This window comes from Oncorhynchus clarkii, unplaced genomic scaffold (genome assembly GCF_045791955.1).
Source record: "Oncorhynchus clarkii lewisi isolate Uvic-CL-2024 unplaced genomic scaffold, UVic_Ocla_1.0 unplaced_contig_13248_pilon_pilon, whole genome shotgun sequence".
NCBI lineage: Eukaryota > Metazoa > Chordata > Actinopteri > Salmoniformes > Salmonidae > Oncorhynchus > Oncorhynchus clarkii.
In genome coordinates this window covers 2,816-29,552 of record NW_027259314.1, presented here as the reverse complement: position 1 = coordinate 29,552, position 26,737 = coordinate 2,816, and the positions used below count along the sequence as shown (strand labels likewise).

At 41.8% G+C, this 26,737-nt stretch overlaps 1 protein-coding gene across 1 annotated transcript; it reads left to right on the top strand.

Moving 5' to 3' along the window:
• The first annotated feature begins 510 nt into the window (after nucleotides 1–510).
• On the top strand, nucleotides 511–26,737 carry LOC139399956 (coronin-2A-like). Its single transcript, XM_071145092.1, has 8 exons — nucleotides 511–734; nucleotides 1,411–1,527; nucleotides 2,310–2,414; nucleotides 7,635–7,731; nucleotides 8,772–8,884; nucleotides 24,375–24,465; nucleotides 26,127–26,371; nucleotides 26,606–26,737. Exons 1-8 carry the CDS (start codon nucleotides 531–533, stop codon nucleotides 26,735–26,737), a joined length of 1,104 nt encoding a protein of 367 aa, XP_071001193.1. The 5' UTR covers nucleotides 511–530.

Below are 26,737 nucleotides of genomic sequence, written 5' to 3'. Positions count from 1 at the left end.
CTATATTACATGGATTTATTAGACTTTTTAAAATGTAGATGTTCCAAAAGTCTCTATCAGTGGCTCTATGTGTAGAAGACAGGAGATCCTAAATGTGTTTATGTTAATTATTGGTCAATTACCGTGACACCGGAAGTTATTTGCTTCACAATCACCGGCTGACAAAATTTCATGACCGCCACAGCCCTAGGTGGAAACAAACTAAAACACACACATTTTACCTTTATTTAACTAGGCAAGTCAGTTAAGAACAAATTATTATTTACAATGGCGGCATACCCCTGCCAAACCCTAGCCTGGACGACACTGGTCCAATTGTGCACCACCCTATGGGACTCCCAATCATGGCCGGTTGTGATACAGCCTGGAATCAAACCAGGGTCTGTACTGACGCCTCAAGCATTGAGATGCAGTGCCTTAGACTGCTGCGCCACCCGGGACCCCACACACACACCCTGCTCGCCTGTCGAGTTACAGAATTGAAAATCCTTTGTCAATCTGTTTGTACTTTCAGTATCTGATTTCATAACATGCGTGTGTGTGTCCTTCCTCAGGTGATGATCTGGAACCTGGACAGCCCTGAGGCGGTGATAAAGAACCCGGTGCGGACCATCAGCCACCACACTGACGTGGTGCTCTCCATGTCCTTCAATACCGATGGCAGCAGGCTGGCCACGTCCTGCAAGGACAAGAAGATCAGGGTTCTAGAGCCACGCACTGGGAACCTGCTACAGGTCTGTACGGGTGGGGCTGCTGGGTTTGTGTGTTTGTCTGTAGTTGTATTCAAGTATTACATTTTTTTTGTCGTAATGCTATTGTCCTCGGTAACAGTGATATAATTACTATTTATATCAACACGGTGCTTAGGATTCTCCTTCTCTCCTTGTCCTGTGCCCTTCCACGCCCCCCAGCACCACACAGCCAAAACTGACACCATCGGCCGCCCCATAGACCCCTGGGATCTGCACCCACCCAGCCACCCCATGACTCATGTTCTCTCTGTTCTCACTCTCCTCTCCGCCCCTCAAACCAGCTGACGTGGCAATGTGCAGATAATGACACAGTGATGTTGCAAAGACCTATTTGTGCAGACACGATGTGCTGACGTTTAAAATATCATGTTTATACAGACGCCAATAGACTGTTTACTTCTGAAACTACTGAAACCCCAGGAGCATGACACCCATAACATCTCACATACTGTGATGCAATGTGAATACATTAGTTAAAACAACTCTGTAGGGTTATCTATCCACCATGTTTCTTCCTGACCGGGGCACTGCTTCAAATCATCATTTCATCTCTGACCAATCTGGTTAAATATAGACTCAATAAAACATTTAGAAATAAACCTCTTGTCATAGACTTTTTTAGTTTTTTGATTTGTTTGTTTCCTGCTGTGTTTTTCAGGAGGCCAACTGTAAGAACCACAAAGCCAGCAAGGTGCTGTTCCTGGGGAACCTCAAGATGCTGCTGTCCACCGGCAGCTCCCGCTGGAACCACAGACAGATGGCCCTCTGGGACCAGGTACACAACCACACTACTGATAGAGGCTGCCCTTAGGCACAGATCTAGGGTCAGTTTACATGTTGACAGATGGCCCTCTGGGACCAGGCACATAACCACACTGCTAGGATTTGCTGTCTCACCCACAATCGCTAATATCAACCATTAAGGATATGTAAAACTGACCTTAGAGCAGTGTGTAGGAGCAACTTCATCGTACTTTGGTAGAGGCTGACCCTGAGGAACCGTGCTAGGAACAGCTTGCTTCCCCAATTCAGGGGGGCAAATTCAAAACTGACCTTAGATCAGTGTCAATTAGTGGTGACTTCATCTTATTGTGATCAAACAAACGGCTCCCTCTGCTGCCAAATGGGTGTATCTCCAAATAGAAATCCTGTGGGATGCTTTCATGCAAAAGCCCCAAACACAAATAGTATCTGTTTTGGTTATGTCATTTATCATCTGATTCCTCCCTGCATGTGTTTGTGGCACAACAACCAGTATTTTATTTGAAAACAACCACTGTATGTTGGTGTGTGTGTGTATCTGAGGGGGCGGGGAGATTATGACTGCAACACGGATTAGGGGGTTTTCAACAGTCAATCTTTTTAATTCTGTACTGGGAGACATGTTCATGTTACCTCCACTTTAATGAAACCTCCATTCTTATTGAAGTTATAAGATGTTCTTGCCTTGAGTTTTAACAAGTTTAGTTGATTAAGTAATCGTGTGTGTGTGTGTGTGTGTGTGTGTGTGTGTGTGTGTGTGTGTGTGTGTGTGTGTGTGTGTGTGTGTGTCTACAGGAGGACCTAGATGTGCCTTTGTTACAGGAGGACCTAGATGGTTCGTCTGGGGTGCTTTTCCCTTTCTACGACCCAGACACACACATGCTCTACATAGCAGGGAAGGTGGGTCTCTGGTACATGGCTGGTTGAGACACAACACATTCCCATCAAGGTCTTCTGGTTGAATGAATTCTACTACGTTTTAAATGGTTGACTCTTGAAGAACAAGAGCACACACACACAAACATGCCTACATGTTTGACAGGTGTCTCTCTCTCTTTCTCCCTGTCTCTATCTCTGTCTCTCTCCCCCCTCTCTCTCTGTCTCTATCTCTCTCTGTCTCTCTCTCTCTCCCTTTCTCTCTCTCTCTCTCTACCTCCCTCTCTGTCTCTCTCTACCTCCCTCTGTCTCTCTCTACCTCCCTCTCTGTCTCTCTCTACCTCCCTCTCTGTCTCTCTCTCCCTCCCTCTCTCTGTCTGTCTCTCTCTCCCTCTCCCTTTCTCTCTGTCTCTCTACCTCCCTCTCTGTCTCTCTACCTCCCTCTCTGTCTCTCTCTACCTCCCTCTGTCTCTCTACCTCCCTCTCTGTCTCTCTACCTCCCTCTCTGTCTCTCTCTACCTCCCTCTCTCTGTCTCTCTCCCTCTCTCTGTCTCTCTCTCTCTCCCTCTCTCTGTCTCACTCTCTCCCTTTCTCTCTGTCTCTCTCTCTACCTCCCTCTCTGTCTCTCTCTACCTCCCTCTCTGTCTCTCTCTACCTCCCTCTCTCTGTCTCTCTCTACCTCCCTCTCTCTTTCCATCTCTCTCTACCTACCTCTCTCTTTCCATCTCTCTCTCTCTACCTCCCTCTCTCTTTCCATCTCTCTCTACCTACCTCTCTCTTTCCATCTCTCTCTCTCTCTCCCCACCTTTCTCTGTCTCTCTCTGTCTCTCTCTCCCCAACTCTTTCTCTCTGTCTCTCTCTCCATCTCTCTCTCTGTCTCTCTCTCCATCTCCCTCTCTCTGTCTCTCTCTCCGTCTCTCTCTCTTTCCCTCTCTCTCTCCCTTTCTCTCTGTCTCTCTCTCTACCTCCCTCTCTCTCTACCCCCCTCTCTCTTTCCATCTCTCTCTCTCTCTCTCTCTCTCTCTCTCTCCCCATCTTTCTCTCTCTCTCTCCCCATCTTTCGCTCTCTCTCTCCCCCCATCTTTTTCTCTGTCTCTCTCTCCATCTCTCTCTGTCTCTCTCTCACCATCTCTTTCTCTCTATGTCTCTCTCCAGCTCTCTCTCCCCGTCTCTTTCTCTCTGTATCTCTCTCCATCTCAAATCAATTCAATTCAAGGGGCTTTATTGGCATGGGAAACGTGTTAACATTGCCAAAGCAAATGAGGTAAATAATATATAAAAGTGAAATAAACAATAAAAATTAACAGTAAACATTACACATACAGAAGTTTCAAAACAATAAAGACATTGCAAATGTCATATATATATATATATATATATATATATACACAGTGTTGTGACAATGTACAAATGGTTAAAGTACACAAGGGAAAATAAATAAGCATAAATATGGATTGTATTTACAATGGTGTTTGTTCTTCACTGGTTGCCCTTTTCTTGTGGCAACAGGTCACAAATCTTGCTGCTGTGATGGCACACTGTGGAATTTCACCCAGTAGATATGGGAGTTTATCAAAATTGGATTTGTTTTCGAATCTTTTGTGGATCTGTGTAATCTGAGGGAAATATGTGTCTCTAATATGGTCATACATTGGGCAGGAGGTTAGGAAGTGCAGCTCAGTTTCCACCTCATTTTGTGGGCAGTGTGCACATAGCCTGTCTTCTCTTGAGATCCATGTCTGTCTAAGGTGGCCTTTCTCAATAGCAAGGCTATGCTCACTAAGTCTGTACATAGTCAAAGCTTTCCTTAAGTTTGGGTCAGTCACAGTGGTCAGGTATTCTGCCACTGTGTACTCTCTGTTTAGGGCCAAATAGCATTCTAGTTTGCTCTTGTTTTTTTGTTAATTCTTTCTTCTTTCCAATGTGTCAAGTAATTATCTTTTTGTTTTCTCGTGATTTGGTTGGGTCTAATTGTGCTCGGTTGGACTCGTGACACAAATGTAAAATGTTCCTGTTTTGATTAATTTAATGGAGTGAGTTAGGTCTGCTCTGTACCAAATTAGCATAGTCCCTTCCCTGTTTCACACCTGGTAGTTTGGTGGATGGGACTACCAGCTCTCTGCAACCTAGAGGGCAACCAGTGGGTCCGTCTCCTCTATAACAGGTTTCTTGCAGGATGACAATGTCTGTATTACCGATTTCTTTGGTGAAGTCCGGGTTCCTGCTCTTTAGGTCAAAGGCAGATGACCTCAGGCCTTGGATATTCCAGGATGATATAGTGAAGGCTTTTTGTTCCATAAAGTGTACAATGTTGTTGGTCGTGGTTTGGCCTCAGGCCAGTAAGTGTGAGCAGAGCCTGCTGAGCATCTGGTACATGCCATTGGCTTGGGCGAGTGTAAGAGTGGGGGTTGGGCCTGTTTGCCCGCTCACTACCTGGGCGTATGTGTGACTTCCATGTTGAGGCCCTCTTTGTGGGAGTGGGGGGCATGGGGTGGGCAGGAGTGGCATAGGTCTGATCTGAGGGGGCCTAAATGGGGTGTGGGCATGGTTGACGTGGGGCGGTGTTGATTGGTTGGGGCTGGGGTGTGGATGTGTCTGGGGGTGCTGTGGTCTGGATGTAAGTCCTCTTGGCGTGGGTCCTCTATGTGTGGGTTCAGGGGGGGGGGGGTCCTGCAGGTCTTGGAGGGTGTCTCGCTGGTCTGGGTGGGGTGTCTATTGATCTTTTTATTTATTTTTATTTCACCTTTATTTAACCAGGTAGGCTAGTTGAGAACAAGTTCTCATTTGCAACTGCGACCTGCGATCTGTTTCTCCTGTGTGAAGTGTTGGGGATGCGTTTGAGAGCGATGTCCTTTAGAGTCCGGGCAAAGGTGGACACTGCTGCCTTGTAGAGGTGGACCTGGTCATAGAGGCTGTTCAAGTCCAGGGTGGAGTGGTGGGCCAGGAAAACATTTGGTTTTGAGGCACAGTCATGGGAAATACTTGCGTTTACCCGCTGTATTGTGGCAGGGTGGAAGTATTTTCGTGGTATCAGGGTGGAGATAACCACTTGTGCGTTGGGAAAAGTAGAAGAAGCCTTTTCAATCACTCCCTTCAGTGCTGTGGCCACCCTTTCCTGCTGTGTTCTCAGGTCGTTGTGCCTGTGTGTATTATTATGTGGCTGGGTGACCCTAGTTGGTCCTCAGACAGAAGGTCTAGGGCGCGCTGGACACCAGAGTTTAGACACACTGTGTTTGGGAAAAAGGTTTTTTCTTCTATATATTTCCCATTTGAGTCCATAAGGAGTACAATCTTCTCTTAACAAAGGGGTAGTGTGCTAATATAGCACTGTGCCATGCCAGGGGATGGTTTGTGTGGAAGATAAGGTTGCTGATGTTCCCATTTTTGTAATAGTCAGCAAAAAGTATCTCTTGATTTTCCATAAGGAGCTTCATTTTGTAATCTTTTCTTGCCTTATCATTCTTTACATACACAGGGAACTGTATTTTAATTACCTCTGAACAGCGGGAGGGAGCTTCTAAAGCCTCTCCATTTGGTTGGAGTAGACTGTTTGACTCTCCTGCCATTGTTGGGCTAATGGGCTTTGTTACCTCTGATTTGACACGCCAGTGCTAGTTGAAGCTGTATCAAGCTTGGCAGAATTATGTTAGCATTCAGTCCTTATAAAGTAATGTTGTGTATTTTTCTTCTTGGCTTTTGGAAATAGAATATAGTTTCAAACTAAACATTACTCACTCAGTTCCAGGTTGGGTGGTGTTTTCAGGTTTCTGTTGTTTTCCAGAGAATTTGCTGTGTAGAATAATAATCCTTGGTAGTTGTGAGCCTTCCAGGTGATTCCGTAATTCCGTCCAAAATCAGGTTGTAGGTTTTGAGTTTTGATTTGAAGTGAGGGTTATGTTGTAGAGGGTAGCATCCTGTATGTGTTCCTGACAAAAAAATCTAACTCTAAATCTATTTTTTTAAAGAAAATGTTGAAAAATGCAGGAGCTCATCTGATCGTGACCTCTGTTCTCTGCTCTCTCTCTCTCCCCCCATCTCTTTCTGTCTGTCTCTCTCCCCATCTCTTTCTCTCTCTCTCTCTCCATATCTCTCTCTCCCCATCTCTTTCTCTCTGTCTCTCTCTCCATTTCTCTCTCTCCCCATCTCTTTCTCTCTCTCTCTCTCTCTCTCTCTCACCATCTCTCTCTCTCTCTCCCATCTCTTTCTCTCTGTCTCTCTCTCCATCTCTCTCTCTCCCCCCATCTCTTTCTCTATATGTCTCTCTCCATCTCCCTCTCTCTCCACATCTCTTTCTCTATATGTCTCTCTCCATCTCTCTCTCTCTCCACATCTCTTTCTCTATATGTCTCTCTCCATCTCTCTCTCTCTCCACATCTCTATCTCTCTCTCTCTCCATCTCTCTCTCTCCCCCTCTCTTTCTCTCTCTCTCTCTCTCTCTCTCTCTCTCTCTCTCTCTCTCTCTCTCTCTCTCTCTCTCTCTCCCCCCATCTCTTTCTCTCTCTCTCCCCATCTCTTTCTCTCTGTCTCTCTCTCCATCTCTCTCTTCATCTCTCTCTCCATCTCTCTATCCATCTCTCTCTCCCCATCTCTTTCTCTCTCTCGCTCTCCATATCTCTCTCTCTCCCCATCTCTTTCTCTCTGTCTCTCTCTCCATATCTCTCTCTCTCCCCATCTCTTTCTCTCTGTCTCTCTCTCATCTCTCTCTCCATCTCTCTCTCCCCATCTCTCTCTCCCCATCTCTCTCTCCCCATCTATTTCTCTCTCTCTCTCTCTCCATATCTCTCTCTCTCCCCTTCTCTTTCTCTCTCCATCTCTCTCTCTCTACATCTCTTTCTCGCTATGTCTCTCTCTCCATCTCTCTCTCCCCCCATCTCTTTCTCTATATGTCTCTCTCCATCTCTCTCCCCCATCTCTTTTTCTCTGTCTCTGTCTCTCTCTCCCCATATCTTTCTCACTGTCTCTCTCTGTCTCTCTTCTCTCTCTCCCCATCTCTTTCTCTCTGTCTCTCTCTGTCTCTCTCTCTCTCTCTCCATCTCTCTCTCCCCATCTCTTTCTCTCCATCTCTCTCTCCATCTCTCCCCATCTCTTTCTCTCTGTCTTCATCTCTCTCTCTACATCTCTTTCTCGCTATGTCTCTCTCCATCTCTCTCTCTCCCCATCTCTTTCTCTCTCTCTCTCTGTCTCTCTCTCTCTCCATCTCTTTCTCTCTATGTCTCTCTCTCCATCTCTCTCTGTCTCTCTCAGGGTGATGGTAATATCCGGTACTATGAGATCAGCTCAGAGAAGCCCTACATGCACTTCCTCACAGAGTACCGCTCACACACTCCTCAGAAAGGAATGGGTAAGCACACGCACATGCGCGCACACACACACACCCACACACACACACTGTGTGCACCTGCAACCAAACCAGATGTGCAAATGACCCAGTTGATTTGACTAGCCAAAAAGGTGATTCCAAGGCTTTCAGTCATGTGTTATGATGACAATGACTTACGACATGAATAATACTACCATCAGCAGTAACAACAGAAGCACTAGGGTTCATAGTGGTGGAACAGCAGTACTAGTTACATTTGACATTTGATTCATTTAGAGAATGCTCTTATCCTCTGCCTCTGGAGTTGAACAACTTACTCACCGTTGAAGGGCTTGAATAGGACGCAAAGTCAAGTTGCAGTCCCTTGTTGGCAAGACTTAGAATCAACAAACTCATCGGACATGGACAGTATCAAACAATGAAACCGTGATTGAGATGGGAGTGTTTGTCTGATGCTGACTAGACAGGCCACGTTGCGTGTGCGAGGGTTGCTAAATAAACGTACACATAGATGTTATTCAATCATTTCATCCAAACTGCTCGCGGCATCAACGAGCGTCTGCGTAGCCAGGCTCTACATGGTTCTATTTGAGACGCTTGACGCACTACAAGTCCCGCCTCTCCCATCTACTCATTGGTTTTCACGAGCATACTAACCCACGTGGGGATTGAAAGAGGAACGAGGAGGGGATAATCAAAGAATACGAACTTGGTTTCCCCTTTTATTTGTGAATGAATTGTTGGAGTGGAGATGGGTCCACATTCTACTAAGATCCAGCTAAAAAGAGGGCCATATGCATTTCAGGTAAAATAATAACCCAAATGTTTATCTCGTAGGGAAAAATTGTTAGCAAAAGCAAGCTAACTAAATGTCCATGAATGTTTCATGTGTGTTTCGACCTGTCCCCAAATGAATATTGGTTTTGGTATTTTAACCTGCGTGTCATGAACACGTCTGGTGGGGATAGACAACAAGCACACACGTGGGGCCGGTTTGGTCAAGGTGTCAGAAACAGGCAGTGCTACTAACTTCCTGTGTGTGTGTGTCCCTCCACCCTCAGGTATCATGCCAAAGAGAGGCCTGGACGTGAGCTCCTGTGAGGTGTTCAGGTTCTACAAACTGGTGACGATCAAGGCCCTCATCGAACCCCTCTCCATGATCGTACCTCGCAGGGTAAGAACCCCTGACAGACCAACACAGACGACCAGAACATCTAGGATAACAATCTACTGGGCACTAGAACACAATGTAGTCACAATCTACTGAGCACTAGAACACAATGTAGTCACAATCTACTGAGCACTAGAACACAATGTAGTCACAATCTACTGGGCACTAGAACACAATGTAGTCACAATCTACTGAGCACTAGAACACAATGTAGTCACAATCTACTGAGCACTAGAACACAATGTAGTCACAATCTACTGAGCACTAGAACACAATGTAGTCACAATCTACTGAGCACTAGAACACAATGTAGTCACAATCTACTGAGCACTAGAACACAATGTAGTCACAATCTACTGAGCACTAGAACACAATGTAGTCACAATCTACTGAGCACTAGAACACAAATAGTCAATCTACTGAGCACTAGAACACAATGTAGTCACAATCTACTGAGCACTAGAACACAATGAAGTCACAATCTACTGAGCACTAGAACACAATGTAGTCACAATCTACTGAGCACTAGAACACAATGTAGTCACAATCTACTGAGCACTAGAACACAATGTAGTCACAATCTACTGAGCACTAGAACACAATGTAGTCACAATCTACTGAGCACTAGAACACAATGTAGTCACAATCTACTGAGCACTAGAACACAATGTAGTCACAATCTACTGAGCACTAGAACACAATGTAGTCACAATCTACTGAGCACTAGAACACAATGTAGTCACAATCTACTGAGCACTAGAACACAATGTAGTCACAATCTACTGAGCACTAGAACACAATGTAGTCACAATCTACTGAGCACTAGAACACAATGTAGTCACAATCTACTGAGCACTAGAACACAATGAAGTCACAATCTACTGAGCACTAGAACACAATGAAGTCACAATCTACTGAGCACTAGAACACAATGTAGTCACAATCTACTGAGCACTAGAACACAATGTAGTCACAATCTACTGAGCACTAGAACACAATGTAGTCACAATCTACTGAGCACTAGAACACAATGAAGTCACAATCTACTGAGCACTAGAACACAATGAAGTCACAATCTACTGAGCACTAGAACACAATGAAGTCACAATCTACTGAGCACTAGAACACAATGAAGTCACAATCTACTGAGCACTAGAACACAAATAGTCAATCTACTGAGCACTAGAACACAATGTAGTCACAATCTACTGAGCACTAGAACACAATGTAGTCACAATCTACTGAGCACTAGAACACAATGTAGTCACAATCTACTGAGCACTAGAACACAATGTAGTCACAATCTACTGAGCACTAGAACACAATGTAGTCACAATCTACTGAGCACTAGAACACAATGTAGTCACAATCTACTGAGCACTAGAACACAATGTAGTCACAATCTGCTGAGCACTAGAACACAATGTAGTCACAATCTACTGAGCACTAGAACACAATGTAGTCACAATCTACTGAGCACTAGAACACAATGTAGTCACAATCTACTGAGCACTAGAACACAATGTAGTCACAATCTACTGAGCACTAGAACACAATGAAGTCACAATCTACTGAGCACTAGAACACAATGAAGTCACAATCTACTGAGCACTAGAACACAATGTAGTCACAATCTACTGAGCACTAGAACACAATGTAGTCACAATCTGCTGAGCACTAGAACACAATGTAGTCACAATCTACTGAGCACTAGAACACTATGTAGTCACAATCTACTGAGCACTACAACACAAATAGTCAATCTACTGATCACTAGAACACAATGTAGTCACAATTTACTGAGCACTAGAACACAATGAAGTCACAATCTACTGAGCAATAGAACACAATGAAGTCACAATCTACTGAGCACTAGAACACAAATAGTCAATCTACTGAGCACTAGAACACAATGTAGTCATAATCTACTGAGCACTAGAACACAATGTAGTCACAATCTACTGAGCACTAGAACACAATGTAGTCACAATCTACTGAGCACTAGAACACAATGTAGTCACAATCTACTGAGCACTAGAACACAAATAGTCAATCTACTGAGCACTAGAACACAATGTAGTCACAATCTACTGAGCACTAGAACACAATGTAGTCACAATCTACTGAGCACTAGAACACAATGTAGTCACAATCTACTGAGCACTAGAACACAATGTAGTCACACTCTACTGAGCACTAGAACACAATGTAGTCACAATCTACTGAGCACTAGAACACAATGTAGTCACAATCTACTGAGCACTAGAACACAATGTAGTCACAATCTACTGAGCACTAGAACACAATGTAGTCACAATCTACTGAGGACTAGAACACAATGTAGTCACAATCTACTGAGCACTAGAACACAATGTAGTCACAATCTACTGAGCACTAGAACACAAATAGTCAATCTACTGATCACTAGAACACAATGTAGTCACAATCTACTGAGTACTAGAACACAATGTAGTCACAATCTACTGAGCACTAGAACACAATGTAGTCACAATTTACTGAGCACTAGAACACAATATAGTCAATCTACTGAGCACTAGAACACAATATAGTCAATCTACTGAGCACTAGAACACAAATAGTCAATCTACTGAGCACTAGAACACAAATAGTCAATCTACTGAGCACTAGAACACAATGTAGTCACAATCTACTGAGCACTAGAACACAATATAGTCAATCTACTGAGCACTAGAACACAAATAGTCAATCTACTGAGCACTAGAACACAAATAGTCAATCTACTCAGCACTAGAACACAATGTAGTCACAATCTACTGAGCACTAGAACACAATGTAGTCACAATCTACTGAGCACTAGAACACAATGTAGTCACAATCTACTGAGCACTAGAACACAATGTAGTCACAATCTACTGATCACTAGAACACAATGTAGTCACAATCTACTGAGCACTAGAACACAATGTAGTCACAATCTACTGAGGACTAGAACACAATGTAGTCACAATCTACTGAGCACTAGAACACAATGTAGTCACAATCTACTGAGCACTAGAACACAATGTAGTCACAATCTACTGAGCACTACAACACAAATAGTCAATCTACTGAGCACTAGAACACAATGAAGTCACAATCTACTGAGCACTAGAACACAATGTAGTCACAATCTACTGAGCACTAGAACACAATGTGGTCACAATCTACTGAGCACTAGAACACAATGTAGTCACACTCTACTGAGCACTAGAACACAAATAGTCATCTACTGATCACTAGAACACAATGTAGTCACAATTTACTGAGCACTAGAACACAATATAGTCACAATCTACTGATCACTAGAACACAATGTAGTCACAATTTACTGAGCACTAGAACACAATATAGTCACAATCTACTGAGCACTAGAACACAATATAGTCAATCTACTGAGCACTAGAACACAAATAGTCAATCTACTGAGCACTAGAACACAAATAGTCAATCTACTGAGCACTAGAACACAAATAGTAAATCTACTGAGCACTAGAGCAGAAATAGTCAATCTACTGAGCACTAGAACACAATGTAGTCACAATCTACTGAGCACTAGAACACAATGTAGTCACAATCTACTGAGCACTAGAACACAATGTAGTCACAATAGCACTAGAACACAATGTAGTCACAATCTACTGAGCACTAGAACACAAATAGTCAATCTACTGAGCACTAGAACACAATGTAGTCACAATCTACTGAGCACTAGAACACAATGTAGTCACAATCTACTGAGCACTAGAACACAATGTAGTCACAATCTACTGAGCACTAGAACACAATGTAGTCACAATCTACTGAGCACTAGAACACAATGTAGTCACAATCTACTGAGCACTAGAACACAATGTAGTCACAATCTACTGAGCACTAGAACACAATGTAGTCACAATCTGCTGAGCACTAGAACACAATGTAGTCACAATCTACTGAGCACTAGAACACAATGTAGTCACAATCTACTGAGCACTAGAACACAATGTAGTCACAATCTACTGAGCACTAGAACACAATGTAGTCAATCTACTGAGCACTAGAGCACAAATAGTCAATCTACTGAGCACTAGAACACAATGTAGTCACAATCTACTGAGCACTAGAACACAATGTAGTCACAATCTACTGAGCACTAGAACACAAATAGTCAATCTACTGAGCACTAGAGCACAAATAGTCAATCTACTGAGCACTAGAACATAATGTAGTCACAATCTACTGAGCACTAGAACACAATGTAGTCACAATCTACTGAGCACTAGAACACAATGTAGTCACAATCTACTGAGCACTAGAACACAATGTAGTCACAATCTACTGAGCACTAGAACACAATGTAGTCACAATCTACTGAGCACTAGAACACAATGTAGTCACAATCTACTGAGCACTAGAACACAATGTAGTCACAATCTACTGAGCACTAGAACACAATGTAGTCACAATCTACTGAGCACTAGAACACAATGTAGTCACAATCTGCTGAGCACTAGAACACAATGTAGTCACAATCTACTGAGCACTAGAACACAATGTAGTCACAATCTACTGAGCACTAGAACACAATGTAGTCACAATCTACTGAGCACTAGAACACAATGTAGTCAATCTACTGAGCACTAGAGCACAAATAGTCAATCTACTGAGCACTAGAACACAATGTAGTCACAATCTACTGAGCACTAGAACACAATGTAGTCACAATCTACTGAGCACTAGAACACAAATAGTCAATCTACTGAGCACTAGAGCACAAATAGTCAATCTACTGAGCACTAGAACATAATGTAGTCACAATCTACTGAGCACTAGAACACAATGTAGTCACAATCTACTGAGCACTAGAACACAATGTAGTCACAATCTACTGAGCACTAGAACACAATGTAGTCACAATCTACTGAGCACTAGAACACAATGTAGTCACAATCTACTGAGCACTAGAACACAATGTAGTCACAATCTACTGATCACTAGAACACAATGTAGTCACAATCTACTGAGCACTAGAACACAATGTAGTCACAATCTACTGAGGACTAGAACACAATGTAGTCACAATCTACTGAGCACTAGAACACAATGTAGTCACAATCTGCTGAGCACTAGAACACAATGTAGTCACAATCTACTGAGGACTAGAACACAATGTAGTCACAATCTACTGAGCACTAGAACACAATGTAGTCACAATCTGCTGAGCACTAGAACACAATGTAGTCACAATCTACTGAGCACTAGAACACTATGTAGTCACAATCTACTGAGCACTACAACACAAATAGTCAATCTACTGATCACTAGAACACAATGTAGTCACAATTTACTGAGCACTAGAACACAATGAAGTCACAATCTACTGAGCAATAGAACACAATGAAGTCACAATCTACTGAGCACTAGAACACAAATAGTCAATCTACTGAGCACTAGAACACAATGTAGTCATAATCTACTGATCACTAGAACACAATGTAGTCACAATCTACTGAGCACTAGAACACAATGTAGTCACAATCTACTGAGCACTAGAACACAATGTAGTCACACTCTACTGAGCACTAGAACACAATGTAGTCACAATCTACTGAGCACTAGAACACAATGTAGTCACAATCTACTGAGCACTAGAACACAATGTAGTCACAATCTACTGAGCACTAGAACACAATGTAGTCACAATCTACTGAGGACTAGAACACAATGTAGTCACAATCTACTGAGCACTAGAACACAATGTAGTCACAATCTACTGAGCACTAGAACACAAATAGTCAATCTACTGATCACTAGAACACAATGTAGTCACAATCTACTGAGCACTAGAACACAATGTAGTCACAATCTACTGAGCACTAGAACACAATGTAGTCACAATTTACTGAGCACTAGAACACAATATAGTCAATCTACTGAGCACTAGAACACAATATAGTCAATCTACTGAGCACTAGAACACAAATAGTCAATCTACTGAGCACTAGAACACAAATAGTCAATCTACTGAGCACTAGAACACAATGTAGTCACAATCTACTGAGCACTAGAACACAATATAGTCAATCTACTGAGCACTAGAACACAAATAGTCAATCTACTGAGCACTAGAACACAAATAGTCAATCTACTCAGCACTAGAACACAATGTAGTCACAATCTACTGAGCACTAGAACACAATGTAGTCACAATCTACTGAGCACTAGAACACAATGTAGTCACAATCTACTGAGCACTAGAACACAATGTAGTCACAATCTACTGATCACTAGAACACAATGTAGTCACAATCTACTGAGCACTAGAACACAATGTAGTCACAATCTACTGAGGACTAGAACACAATGTAGTCACAATCTACTGAGCACTAGAACACAATGTAGTCACAATCTACTGAGCACTAGAACACAATGTAGTCACAATCTACTGAGCACTACAACACAAATAGTCAATCTACTGAGCACTAGAACACAATGAAGTCACAATCTACTGAGCACTAGAACACAATGTAGTCACAATCTACTGAGCACTAGAACACAATGTGGTCACAATCTACTGAGCACTAGAACACAATGTAGTCACACTCTACTGAGCACTAGAACACAAATAGTCATCTACTGATCACTAGAACACAATGTAGTCACAATTTACTGAGCACTAGAACACAATATAGTCACAATCTACTGATCACTAGAACACAATGTAGTCACAATTTACTGAGCACTAGAACACAATATAGTCACAATCTACTGAGCACTAGAACACAATATAGTCAATCTACTGAGCACTAGAACACAAATAGTCAATCTACTGAGCACTAGAACACAAATAGTCAATCTACTGAGCACTAGAACACAAATAGTAAATCTACTGAGCACTAGAGCAGAAATAGTCAATCTACTGAGCACTAGAACACAATGTAGTCACAATCTACTGAGCACTAGAACACAATGTAGTCACAATCTACTGAGCACTAGAACACAATGTAGTCACAATCTACTGAGCACTAGAACACAAATAGTCAATCTACTGAGCACTAGAACACAATGTAGTCACAATCTACTGAGCACTAGAACACAATGTAGTCACAATCTACTGAGCACTAGAACACAATGTAGTCACAATCTACTGAGCACTAGAACACAATGTAGTCACAATCTACTGAGCACTAGAACACAATGTAGTCACAATCTACTGAGCACTAGAACACAATGTAGTCACAATCTACTGAGCACTAGAACACAATGTAGTCACAATCTGCTGAGCACTAGAACACAATGTAGTCACAATCTACTGAGCACTAGAACACAATGTAGTCACAATCTACTGATCACTAGAACACAATGTAGTCACAATCTACTGAGCACTAGAACACAATGTAGTCAATCTACTGAGCACTAGAGCACAAATAGTCAATCTACTGAGCACTAGAACACAATGTAGTCACAATCTACTGAGCACTAGAACACAATGTAGTCACAATCTACTGAGCACTAGAACACAAATAGTCAATCTACTGAGCACTAGAGCACAAATAGTCAATCTACTGAGCACTAGAACATAATGTAGTCACAATCTACTGAGCACTAGAACACAATGTAGTCACAATCTACTGAGCACTAGAACACAATGTAGTCACAATCTACTGAGCACTAGAACACAATGTAGTCACAATCTACTGAGCACTAGAACACAATGTAGTCACAATCTACTGAGGACTAGAACACAATGTAGTCACAATCTACTGAGCACTAGAACACAATGTAGTCACAATCTGCTGAGCACTAGAACACAATGTAGTCACAATCTACTGAGGACTAGAACACAATGTAGTCACAATCTACTGAGCACTAGAACACAATGTAGTAACAATCTGCTGAGCACTAGAACACAATGTAGTCACAATCTACTGAGCACTAGAACACTATGTAGTCACAATCTACTGAGCACTACAACACAAATAGTCAATCTACTGATCACTAGAACACAATGTAGTCACAATTTACTGAGCACTAGAACACAATGTGGTCACAATCTACTGAGCACTAGAACACAATGTAGTCACACTCTACTGAGCACTAGAACACAAATAGTCAATCTACTGATCACTAGAACACAATGTAGTCACAATCTACTGAGCACTAGAACACAATGTAGTCACAATCTACTGAGCACTAGAACACAATGTAGTCACAATTGACTGAGCACTAGAACACAATATAGTCACAATCTACTGAGCACTAGAACACAATATAGTCAATCTACTGAGCACTAGAACACAAATAGTCAATCTACTGAGCACTAGAACACAAATAGTCAATCTACTGAGCACTAGAACACAAATAGTAAATCTACTGAGCACTAGAGCAGAAATAGTCAATCTACTGAGCACTAGAACACAATGTAGTCACAATCTACTGAGCACTAGAACACAATGTAGTCACAATCTACTGAGCACTAGAACACAATGTAGTCACAATCTACTGAGCACTAGAACACAAATAGTCAATCTACTGAGCACTAGAACACAATGTAGTCATAATCTACTGAGCACTAGAGCACAATGTAGTCACAATCTACTGAGCACTAGAACACAATGTAGTCACAATCTACTGAGCACTAGAACACAATGTAGTCACAATCTACTGAGCACTAGAACACAATGTAGTCACAATCTACTGAGCACTAGAACACAATGTAGTCACAATCTACTGAGCACTAGAACACAATGTAGTCACAATCTACTGAGCACTAGAACACAATATAGTCACAATCTACTGGGCACTAGAACACAATGTAGTCACAATCTACTGAGCACTAGAACACAATGTAGTCACAATCTACTGAGCACTAGAACACAATGTAGTCACAATCTACTGAGCACTAGAACACAATATAGTCACAATCTACTGAGCACTAGAACACATATAGTCACAATCTACTGAGCACTAGAACACAAATAGTCAATCTACTGAGCACTAGAACACAATGTAGTCATAGTCTACTGAGCACTAGAGCACAATGTGGTCACAAACTACTGAGCACTAGAACACAATGTAGTCACAATCTACTGAGCACTAGAACACAATGTAGTCACAATCTACTGAGCACTAGAACACAATGTAGTCACAATCTACTGAGCACTAGAACACAATGTAGTCACAATTGACTGAGCACTAGAACACAATATAGTCACAATCTACTGAGCACTAGAACACAATATAGTCAATCTACTGAGCACTAGAACACAAATAGTCAATCTACTGAGCACTAGAACACAAATAGTCAATCTACTGAGCACTAGAACACAAATAGTAAATCTACTGAGCACTAGAGCAGAAATAGTCAATCTACTGAGCACTAGAACACAATGTAGTCACAATCTACTGAGCACTAGAACACAATGTAGTCACAATCTACTGAGCACTAGAACACAATGTAGTCACAATCTACTGAGCACTAGAACACAAATAGTCAATCTACTGAGCACTAGAACACAATGTAGTCATAATCTACTGAGCACTAGAGCACAATGTAGTCACAATCTACTGAGCACTAGAACACAATGTAGTCACAATCTACTGAGCACTAGAACACAATGTAGTCACAATCTACTGAGCACTAGAACACAATGTAGTCACAATCTACTGAGCACTAGAACACAATGTAGTCACAATCTACTGAGCACTAGAACACAATGTAGTCACAATCTACTGAGCACTAGAACACAATATAGTCACAATCTACTGGGCACTAGAACACAATGTAGTCACAATCTACTGAGCACTAGAACACAATGTAGTCACAATCTACTGAGCACTAGAACACAATGTAGTCACAATCTACTGAGCACTAGAACACAATATAGTCACAATCTACTGAGCACTAGAACACATATAGTCACAATCTACTGAGCACTAGAACACAAATAGTCAATCTACTGAGCACTAGAACACAATGTAGTCACAATCTACTGAGCACTAGAACACAAATAGTCAATCTACTGAGCACTAGAACACAATGTAGTCATAATCTACTGAGCACTAGAGCACAATGTGGTCACAAACTACTGAGCACTAGAACACAATGTAGTCACAATCTACTGAGCACTAGAACACAATGTAGTCACAATCTACTGAGCACTAGAACACAATGTAGTCACAATCTACTGAGCACTAGAACACAATGTAGTCACAATCTACTGAGCACTAGAACACAATGTAGTCACAATCTACCGAGCACTAGAACACAATGAAGTCACAATCTACTGAGCACTAGAACACAATGAAGTCACAATCTACTGAGCACTAGAACACAATGTAGTCACAATCTACTGAGCACTAGAACACAAATAGTCAATCTACTCAGCACTAGAACACAATGTAGTCACAATCTACTGAGCACTAGAACACAATGAAGTCACAATCTACTGAGCACTAGAACACAATGTAGTCACAATCTACCGAGCACTAGAACACAATGAAGTCACAATCTACTGAGCACTAGAACACAATGTAGTCACAATCTACTGAGCACTAGAACACAATGTAGTCACAATCTACTGAGCACTAGAACACAATGTAGTCACAATCTACTGAGCACTAGAACACAATGTAGTCACAATCTACTGAGCACTAGAACACAATGTAGTCACAATCTACTGAGCACTAGAACACAAATAGTCAATCTACTGAGCACTAGAACACAATGTAGTCACAATCTACTGAGCACTAGAACACAAATAGTCAATCTACTGAGCACTAGAACACAATGTAGTCACAATCTGCTGAGCACTAGAGCACAATGTAGTCACAATCTACTGAGCACTAGAACACAATGTAGTCACAATCTACTGAGCACTAGAACACAAATAGTCAATCTACTGAGCACTAGAACACAATGTAGTCACAATCTACTGAGCACTAGAGCACAATGTAGTCACAATCTACTGAGCACTAGAACACAATGTAGTCACAATCTACTGAGCACTAGAACACAAATAGTCAATCTACTGAGCACTAGAACACAATGTAGTCACAATCTACTGAGCACTAGAACACAAATAGTCAATCTACTGAGCACTAGAACACAATGTAGTCACAATCTACTGAGCACTAGAACACAATGTAGTCACAATCTACTGAGCACTAGAACACAATGTAGTCACAATCTACTGAGCACTAGAACACAATGTAGTCACAATCTACTGAGCACTATAACACAATGTAGTCACAATCTACTGAGCACTAGAACACAATGTAGTCACAATCTACTGAGCACTAGAACACAATGTAATCACAATCTACTGAGCACTAGAACACAAATAGTCAATCTACTGAGCACTAGAACATAATGTAGTCACAATCTACTGAGCACTAGAACACAATGTAGTCACAATCTACTGAGCACTAGAACACAATGTAGTCAATCTACTGAGCACTAGAACACAATGTAGTCACAATCTACTGAGCACTAGAACACAATGTAGTCACAATCTACTGAGCACTAGAACACAATGTAGTCACAATCTACTGAGCACTAGAACACAATGTAGTCACAATCTACTGAGCACTAGAACACAATGTAGTCACAATCTACTGAGCACTAGAACACAATGTAGTCACAATCTACTGAGCACTAGAACACAATGTAGTCACAATCTACTGAGCACTAGAACACAATGTAGTCACAATCTACTGAGCACTAGAACACAAATAGTCAATCTACTGAGCACTAGAACACAATGTAGTCACAATCTACTGAGCACTAGAACACAATGTAGTCACAATCTACTGAGCACTAGAACACAATGTAGTCACAATCTACTGAGCACTAGAACACAATGTAGTCACAATCTACTGAGCACTAGAACACAATGTAGTCACAATCTACTGAGCACTAGAACACAATGTAGTCACAATCTACTGAGCACTAGAACACAATGTAGTCACAATCTGCTGAGCACTAGAACACAATGTAGTCACAATCTACTGAGCACTAGAACACAATGTAGTCACAATCTACTGAGCACTAGAACACAATGTAGTCACAATCTACTGAGCACTAGAACACAATGTAGTCAATCTACTGAGCACTAGAGCACAAATAGTCAATCTACTGAGCACTAGAACACAATGTAGTCACAATCTACTGAGCACTAGAACACAATGTAGTCACAATCTACTGAGCACTAGAACACAAATAGTCAATCTACTGAGCACTAGAGCACAAATAGTCAATCTACTGAGCACTAGAACATAATGTAGTCACAATCTACTGAGCACTAGAACACAATGTAGTCACAATCTACTGAGCACTAGAACACAATGTAGTCACAATCTACTGAGCACTAGAACACAATGTAGTCACAATCTACTGAGCACTAGAACACAATGTAGTCACAATCTACTGAGCACTAGAACACAATGTAGTCACAATCTACTGAGCACTAGAACACAATGTAGTCACAATCTACTGATCACTAGAACACAATGTAGTCACAATCTACTGAGCACTAGAACACAATGTAGTCACAATCTACTGAGGACTAGAACACAATGTAGTCACAATCTACTGAGCACTAGAACACTATGTAGTCACAATCTACTGAGCACTACAACACAAATAGTCAATCTACTGATCACTAGAACACAATGTAGTCACAATTTACTGAGCACTAGAACACAATGTAGTCACAATTGACTGAGCACTAGAACACAATATAGTCACAATCTACTGAGCACTAGAACACAATATAGTCAATCTACTGAGCACTAGAACACAAATAGTCAATCTACTGAGCACTAGAACACAAATAGTCAATCTACTGAGCACTAGAACACAAATAGTAAATCTACTGAGCACTAGAGCAGAAATAGTCAATCTACTGAGCACTAGAACACAATGTAGTCACAATCTACTGAGCACTAGAACACAATGTAGTCACAATCTACTGAGCACTAGAACACAATGTAGTCACAATCTACTGAGCACTAGAACACAAATAGTCAATCTACTGAGCACTAGAACACAATGTAGTCATAATCTACTGAGCACTAGAGCACAATGTAGTCACAATCTACTGAGCACTAGAACACAATGTAGTCACAATCTACTGAGCACTAGAACACAATGTAGTCACAATCTACTGAGCACTAGAACACAATGTAGTCACAATCTACTGGGCACTAGAACACAATGTAGTCACAATCTACTGAGCACTAGAACACAATGTAGTCACAATCTACTGAGTACTAGAACACAATGTAGTCACAATCTACTGAGCACTAGAACACAATATAGTCACAATCTACTGGGCACTAGAACACAATGTAGTCACAATCTACTGAGCACTAGAACACAATGTAGTCACAATCTACTGAGCACTAGAACACAATGTAGTCACAATCTACTGAGCACTAGAACACAATATAGTCACAATCTACTGAGCACTAGAACACAAATAGTCAATCTACTGAGCACTAGAACACAATGTAGTCATAATCTACTGAGCACTAGAACACAATGTAGTCACAATCTACTGAGCACTAGAACACAAATAGTCAATCTACTGAGCACTAGAACACAATGTAGTCATAATCTACTGAGCACTAGAGCACAATGTGGTCACAAACTACTGAGCACTAGAACACAATGTAGTCACAATCTACTGAGCACTAGAACACAATGTAGTCACAATCTACTGAGCACTAGAACACAATGTAGTCACAATCTACTGAGCACTAGAACACAATGTAGTCACAATCTACTGAGCACTAGAACACAATGTAGTCACAATCTACCGAGCACTAGAACACAATGAAGTCACAATCTACTGAGCACTAGAACACAATGAAGTCACAATCTACTGAGCACTAGAACACAATGTAGTCACAATCTACTGAGCACTAGAACACAAATAGTCAATCTACTCAGCACTAGAACACAATGTAGTCACAATCTACTGAGCACTAGAACACAATGAAGTCACAATCTACTGAGCACTAGAACACAATGTAGTCACAATCTACCGAGCACTAGAACACAATGAAGTCACAATCTACTGAGCACTAGAACACAATGTAGTCACAATCTACTGAGCACTAGAACACAATGTAGTCACAATCTACTGAGCACTAGAACACAATGTAGTCACAATCTACTGAGCACTAGAACACAATGTAGTCACAATCTACTGAGCACTAGAACACAATGTAGTCACAATCTACTGAGCACTAGAACACAAATAGTCAATCTACTGAGCACTAGAACACAATGTAGTCACAATCTACTGAGCACTAGAACACAAATAGTCAATCTACTGAGCACTAGAACACAATGTAGTCACAATCTGCTGAGCACTAGAGCACAATGTAGTCACAATCTACTGAGCACTAGAACACAATGTAGTCACAATCTACTGAGCACTAGAACACAAATAGTCAATCTACTGAGCACTAGAACACAATGTAGTCACAATCTACTGAGCACTAGAGCACAATGTAGTCACAATCTACTGAGCACTAGAACACAATGTAGTCACAATCTACTGAGCACTAGAACACAAATAGTCAATCTACTGAGCACTAGAACACAATGTAGTCACAATCTACTGAGCACTAGAACACAAATAGTCAATCTACTGAGCACTAGAACACAATGTAGTCACAATCTACTGAGCACTAGAACACAATGTAGTCACAATCTACTGAGCACTAGAACACAATGTAGTCACAATCTACTGAGCACTAGAACACAATGTAGTCACAATCTACTGAGCACTATAACACAATGTAGTCACAATCTACTGAGCACTAGAACACAATGTAGTCACAATCTACTGAGCACTAGAACACAATGTAGTCACAATCTACTGAGCACTAGAACACAAATAGTCAATCTACTGAGCACTAGAACATAATGTAGTCACAATCTACTGAGCACTAGAACACAATGTAGTCACAATCTACTGAGCACTAGAACACAATGTAGTCAATCTACTGAGCACTAGAACACAATGTAGTCACAATCTACTGAGCACTAGAACACAATGTAGTCACAATCTACTGAGCACTAGAACACAATGTAGTCACAATCTACTGAGCACTAGAACACAATGTAGTCACAATCTACTGAGCACTAGAACACAATGTAGTCACAATCTACTGAGCACTAGAACACAATGTAGTCACAATCTACTGAGCACTAGAACACAATGTAGTCACAATCTACTGAGCACTAGAACACAATGTAGTCACAATCTACTGAGCACTAGAACACAATGTAGTCACAATCTACTGAGCACTAGAACACAATGTAGTCACAATCTACTGGGCACTAGAACACAATGTAGTCACAATCTACTGAGCACTAGAACACAATGTAGTCACAATCTACTGATCCAAATGCTTTATTGCAATGTAGTGAAAACATGACAAACTCGGCATCAACTGTGTGTATTTGCATCCCCTGTAGTCGGAGTCGTACCAGGATGACATCTACCCCATGACGGCGGCGAGCGCGGCCGCCATGTCGGCCGAGGAGTGGCTTAGCGGCATTGACAAAGGTCAGAGGTCACCACCACAGAGAGAGGGTGGTCGTGGGGATAGGCAGGGTTATTGTATGCTGTTTCTCCATAGTTTAATAACATGAATTATGCAATGGGGAAGCTGCAGTAGAAAAGCACAAGTAGCTGGCTACACTGAGGAAACGAAGAACTGTATTCAAAAGAGATTTGTACATTATCAGTAGTATACGTATATTCAAGGGATATTTATACATTATGTATCAAAAAGTGTATTGTGTATTTCAATATGATCAGAATATGGATTATCAGTGTAAGGGGTCAGCCATCAGACATGCAGGCGCTTTCATTTACAGCAAGGTCACAATGCTGTCTCTCAATCCAAGGTCCTAATAGGGCCTAATGCTGAATATTAGTTCTCTGTTTGAGATAACATGGATTCCATTTGCTGCCCCCTACAGTGAAAAGGTCAAAGGAGGATCAAGATGTCCCTTTAGCTGACCATATAATCTGTTTACCTACAGTAGATGCAGACCTGGGTTCAAATATTATTTAAAATCTTTCAAAAATGTGGAGCATTTTGCTTTAGCCTGCCTGGAGTACCAGATGGGCGGGGTTTGCAGTTTTGATACTATTCTATTGGTTTCATTGCCCCTGGCAAACTCAATTTAGCCCAGTTGAAGTATTTCAAATAGTGTTTGAACCCATGTCTGCCTAAAAGCCTCAGCTGCATCCTATTTGCTCCTCTACGAGATGTGATATTCTCATTTGTCATGTGAATGGCCAGGAAGTTGCCAATTATGCACCATTCATACAATATATACTACCCTGCAATGTCCTGTGCAAAGAAGACCCCGTAGAGTTTATATTCCATCGTCCTCTATCATGTCTTTGAACCTTGATTTGGTTATAAATTGTGTTCGTAATTCAAATGTTCTGATGTAAAATAATATATATACAGTGCCTTGCGAAAGTATTCGGCCCCCTTGAACTTTGCGACCTTTTGCCACATTTCAGGCTTCAAACATAAAGATATAAAACTGTATTTTTTTGTGACGAATCAACAACAAGTGGGACACAATCATGAAGTGGAACGACATTTATTGGATATTTCAAACTTTTTTAACAAATCAAAAACTGAAAAATTGGGCGTGCAAAATTATTCAGCCCCCTTAAGTTAATACTTTGTAGCGCCACCTTTTGCTGCGATTACAGCTGTAAGTCGCTTGGGGTATGTCTCTGTCAGTTTTGCACATCGAGAGACTGACATTTTTTCCCATTCCTCCTTGCAAAACAGCTCGAGCTCAGTGAGGTTGGATGGAGAGCATTTGTGAACAGCAGTTTTCAGTTCTTTCCACAGATTCTCGATTGGATTCAGGTCTGGACTTTGACTTGGCCATTCTAACACCTGGATATGTTTATTTTTGAACCATTCCATTGTAGATTTTGCTTTATGTTTTGGATCATTGTCTTGTTGGAAGACAAATCTCCGTCCCAGTCTCAGGTCTTTTGCAGACTCCATCAGGTTTTCTTCCAGAATGGTCCTGTATTTGGCTCCATCCATCATCTTGGCTCCATCCATCAGAAATCTCGACAATGATAGCATTGTGTTGTGTTATCATCAACCAACCATATGTGAGACAGTAAGAAGGTAATCATTACATTAACATCATGTTTGCTCTCTCAACATCCACCTCCACTAGGCCCGGTGCTCCAGTCTCTGAAGCCTGGGAGTCGAGTACCGGACTCCTACCCGGAGCTGAGCTCCGGCCTGGGCAGTAAGGGGCTGGGCAACTCCCTGGGCACTCGGAGGTCCCAGAGCCGACCAGGCCAACTGCAGCTGGCGTACATCCAGGACCAGCTTGGCAACAAGGAGTGCAGGAGTAAGACGTCTGTCAGCAATGGACAGGACCCCACGCTCTGCTCGCCTCCCAAAACAGAGAACGAGGTATGGGGCGGTTTCGATGTGAGTTACCCAGCTTGGCTGTATACTATTCTACCGTGGGCTGGGGAAGGTTTAGTCTATGGAGGCTGTACTGACTGTATCCTATCCCATCATGGGTAGGGTAGGAGTTTTGTAGGTGACTATATAGGGTCAGAAAATATGCTGGCCCTAGTCTTGCACTCACCAACATTCTTTCTCAATGTGTGTTCCGTGTGTGTGTGTGTGTTGGGTGTGCAGCTGCGTCTGAAGTTCCACAAGCAGCAGGAGGAGATCAGGCGTCTGCGGGAGATGCTCAACCAGAGGGACGTACGCATCAAGCAGCTGGAGCTGGAGATCAACAACGTGAGGAATTCCCAGGACTCGCACTGA

Excerpts from the sequence above, each read along its gene's own strand:
- LOC139399956 (XM_071145092.1), top strand. The coding sequence starts at position 531 with ATGCGTGTGTGTGTCCTTCCTCAGGTGATGATCTGGAACCTGGACAGC. Across the intron at positions 735-1,410 it reads GCACTGGGAACCTGCTACAG|GAGGCCAACTGTAAGAACCA; the intron begins GTCTGTACGGGT and ends TGTGTTTTTCAG. Across the intron at positions 8,885-24,374 it reads CCATGATCGTACCTCGCAGG|TCGGAGTCGTACCAGGATGA; the intron begins GTAAGAACCCCT and ends CATCCCCTGTAG.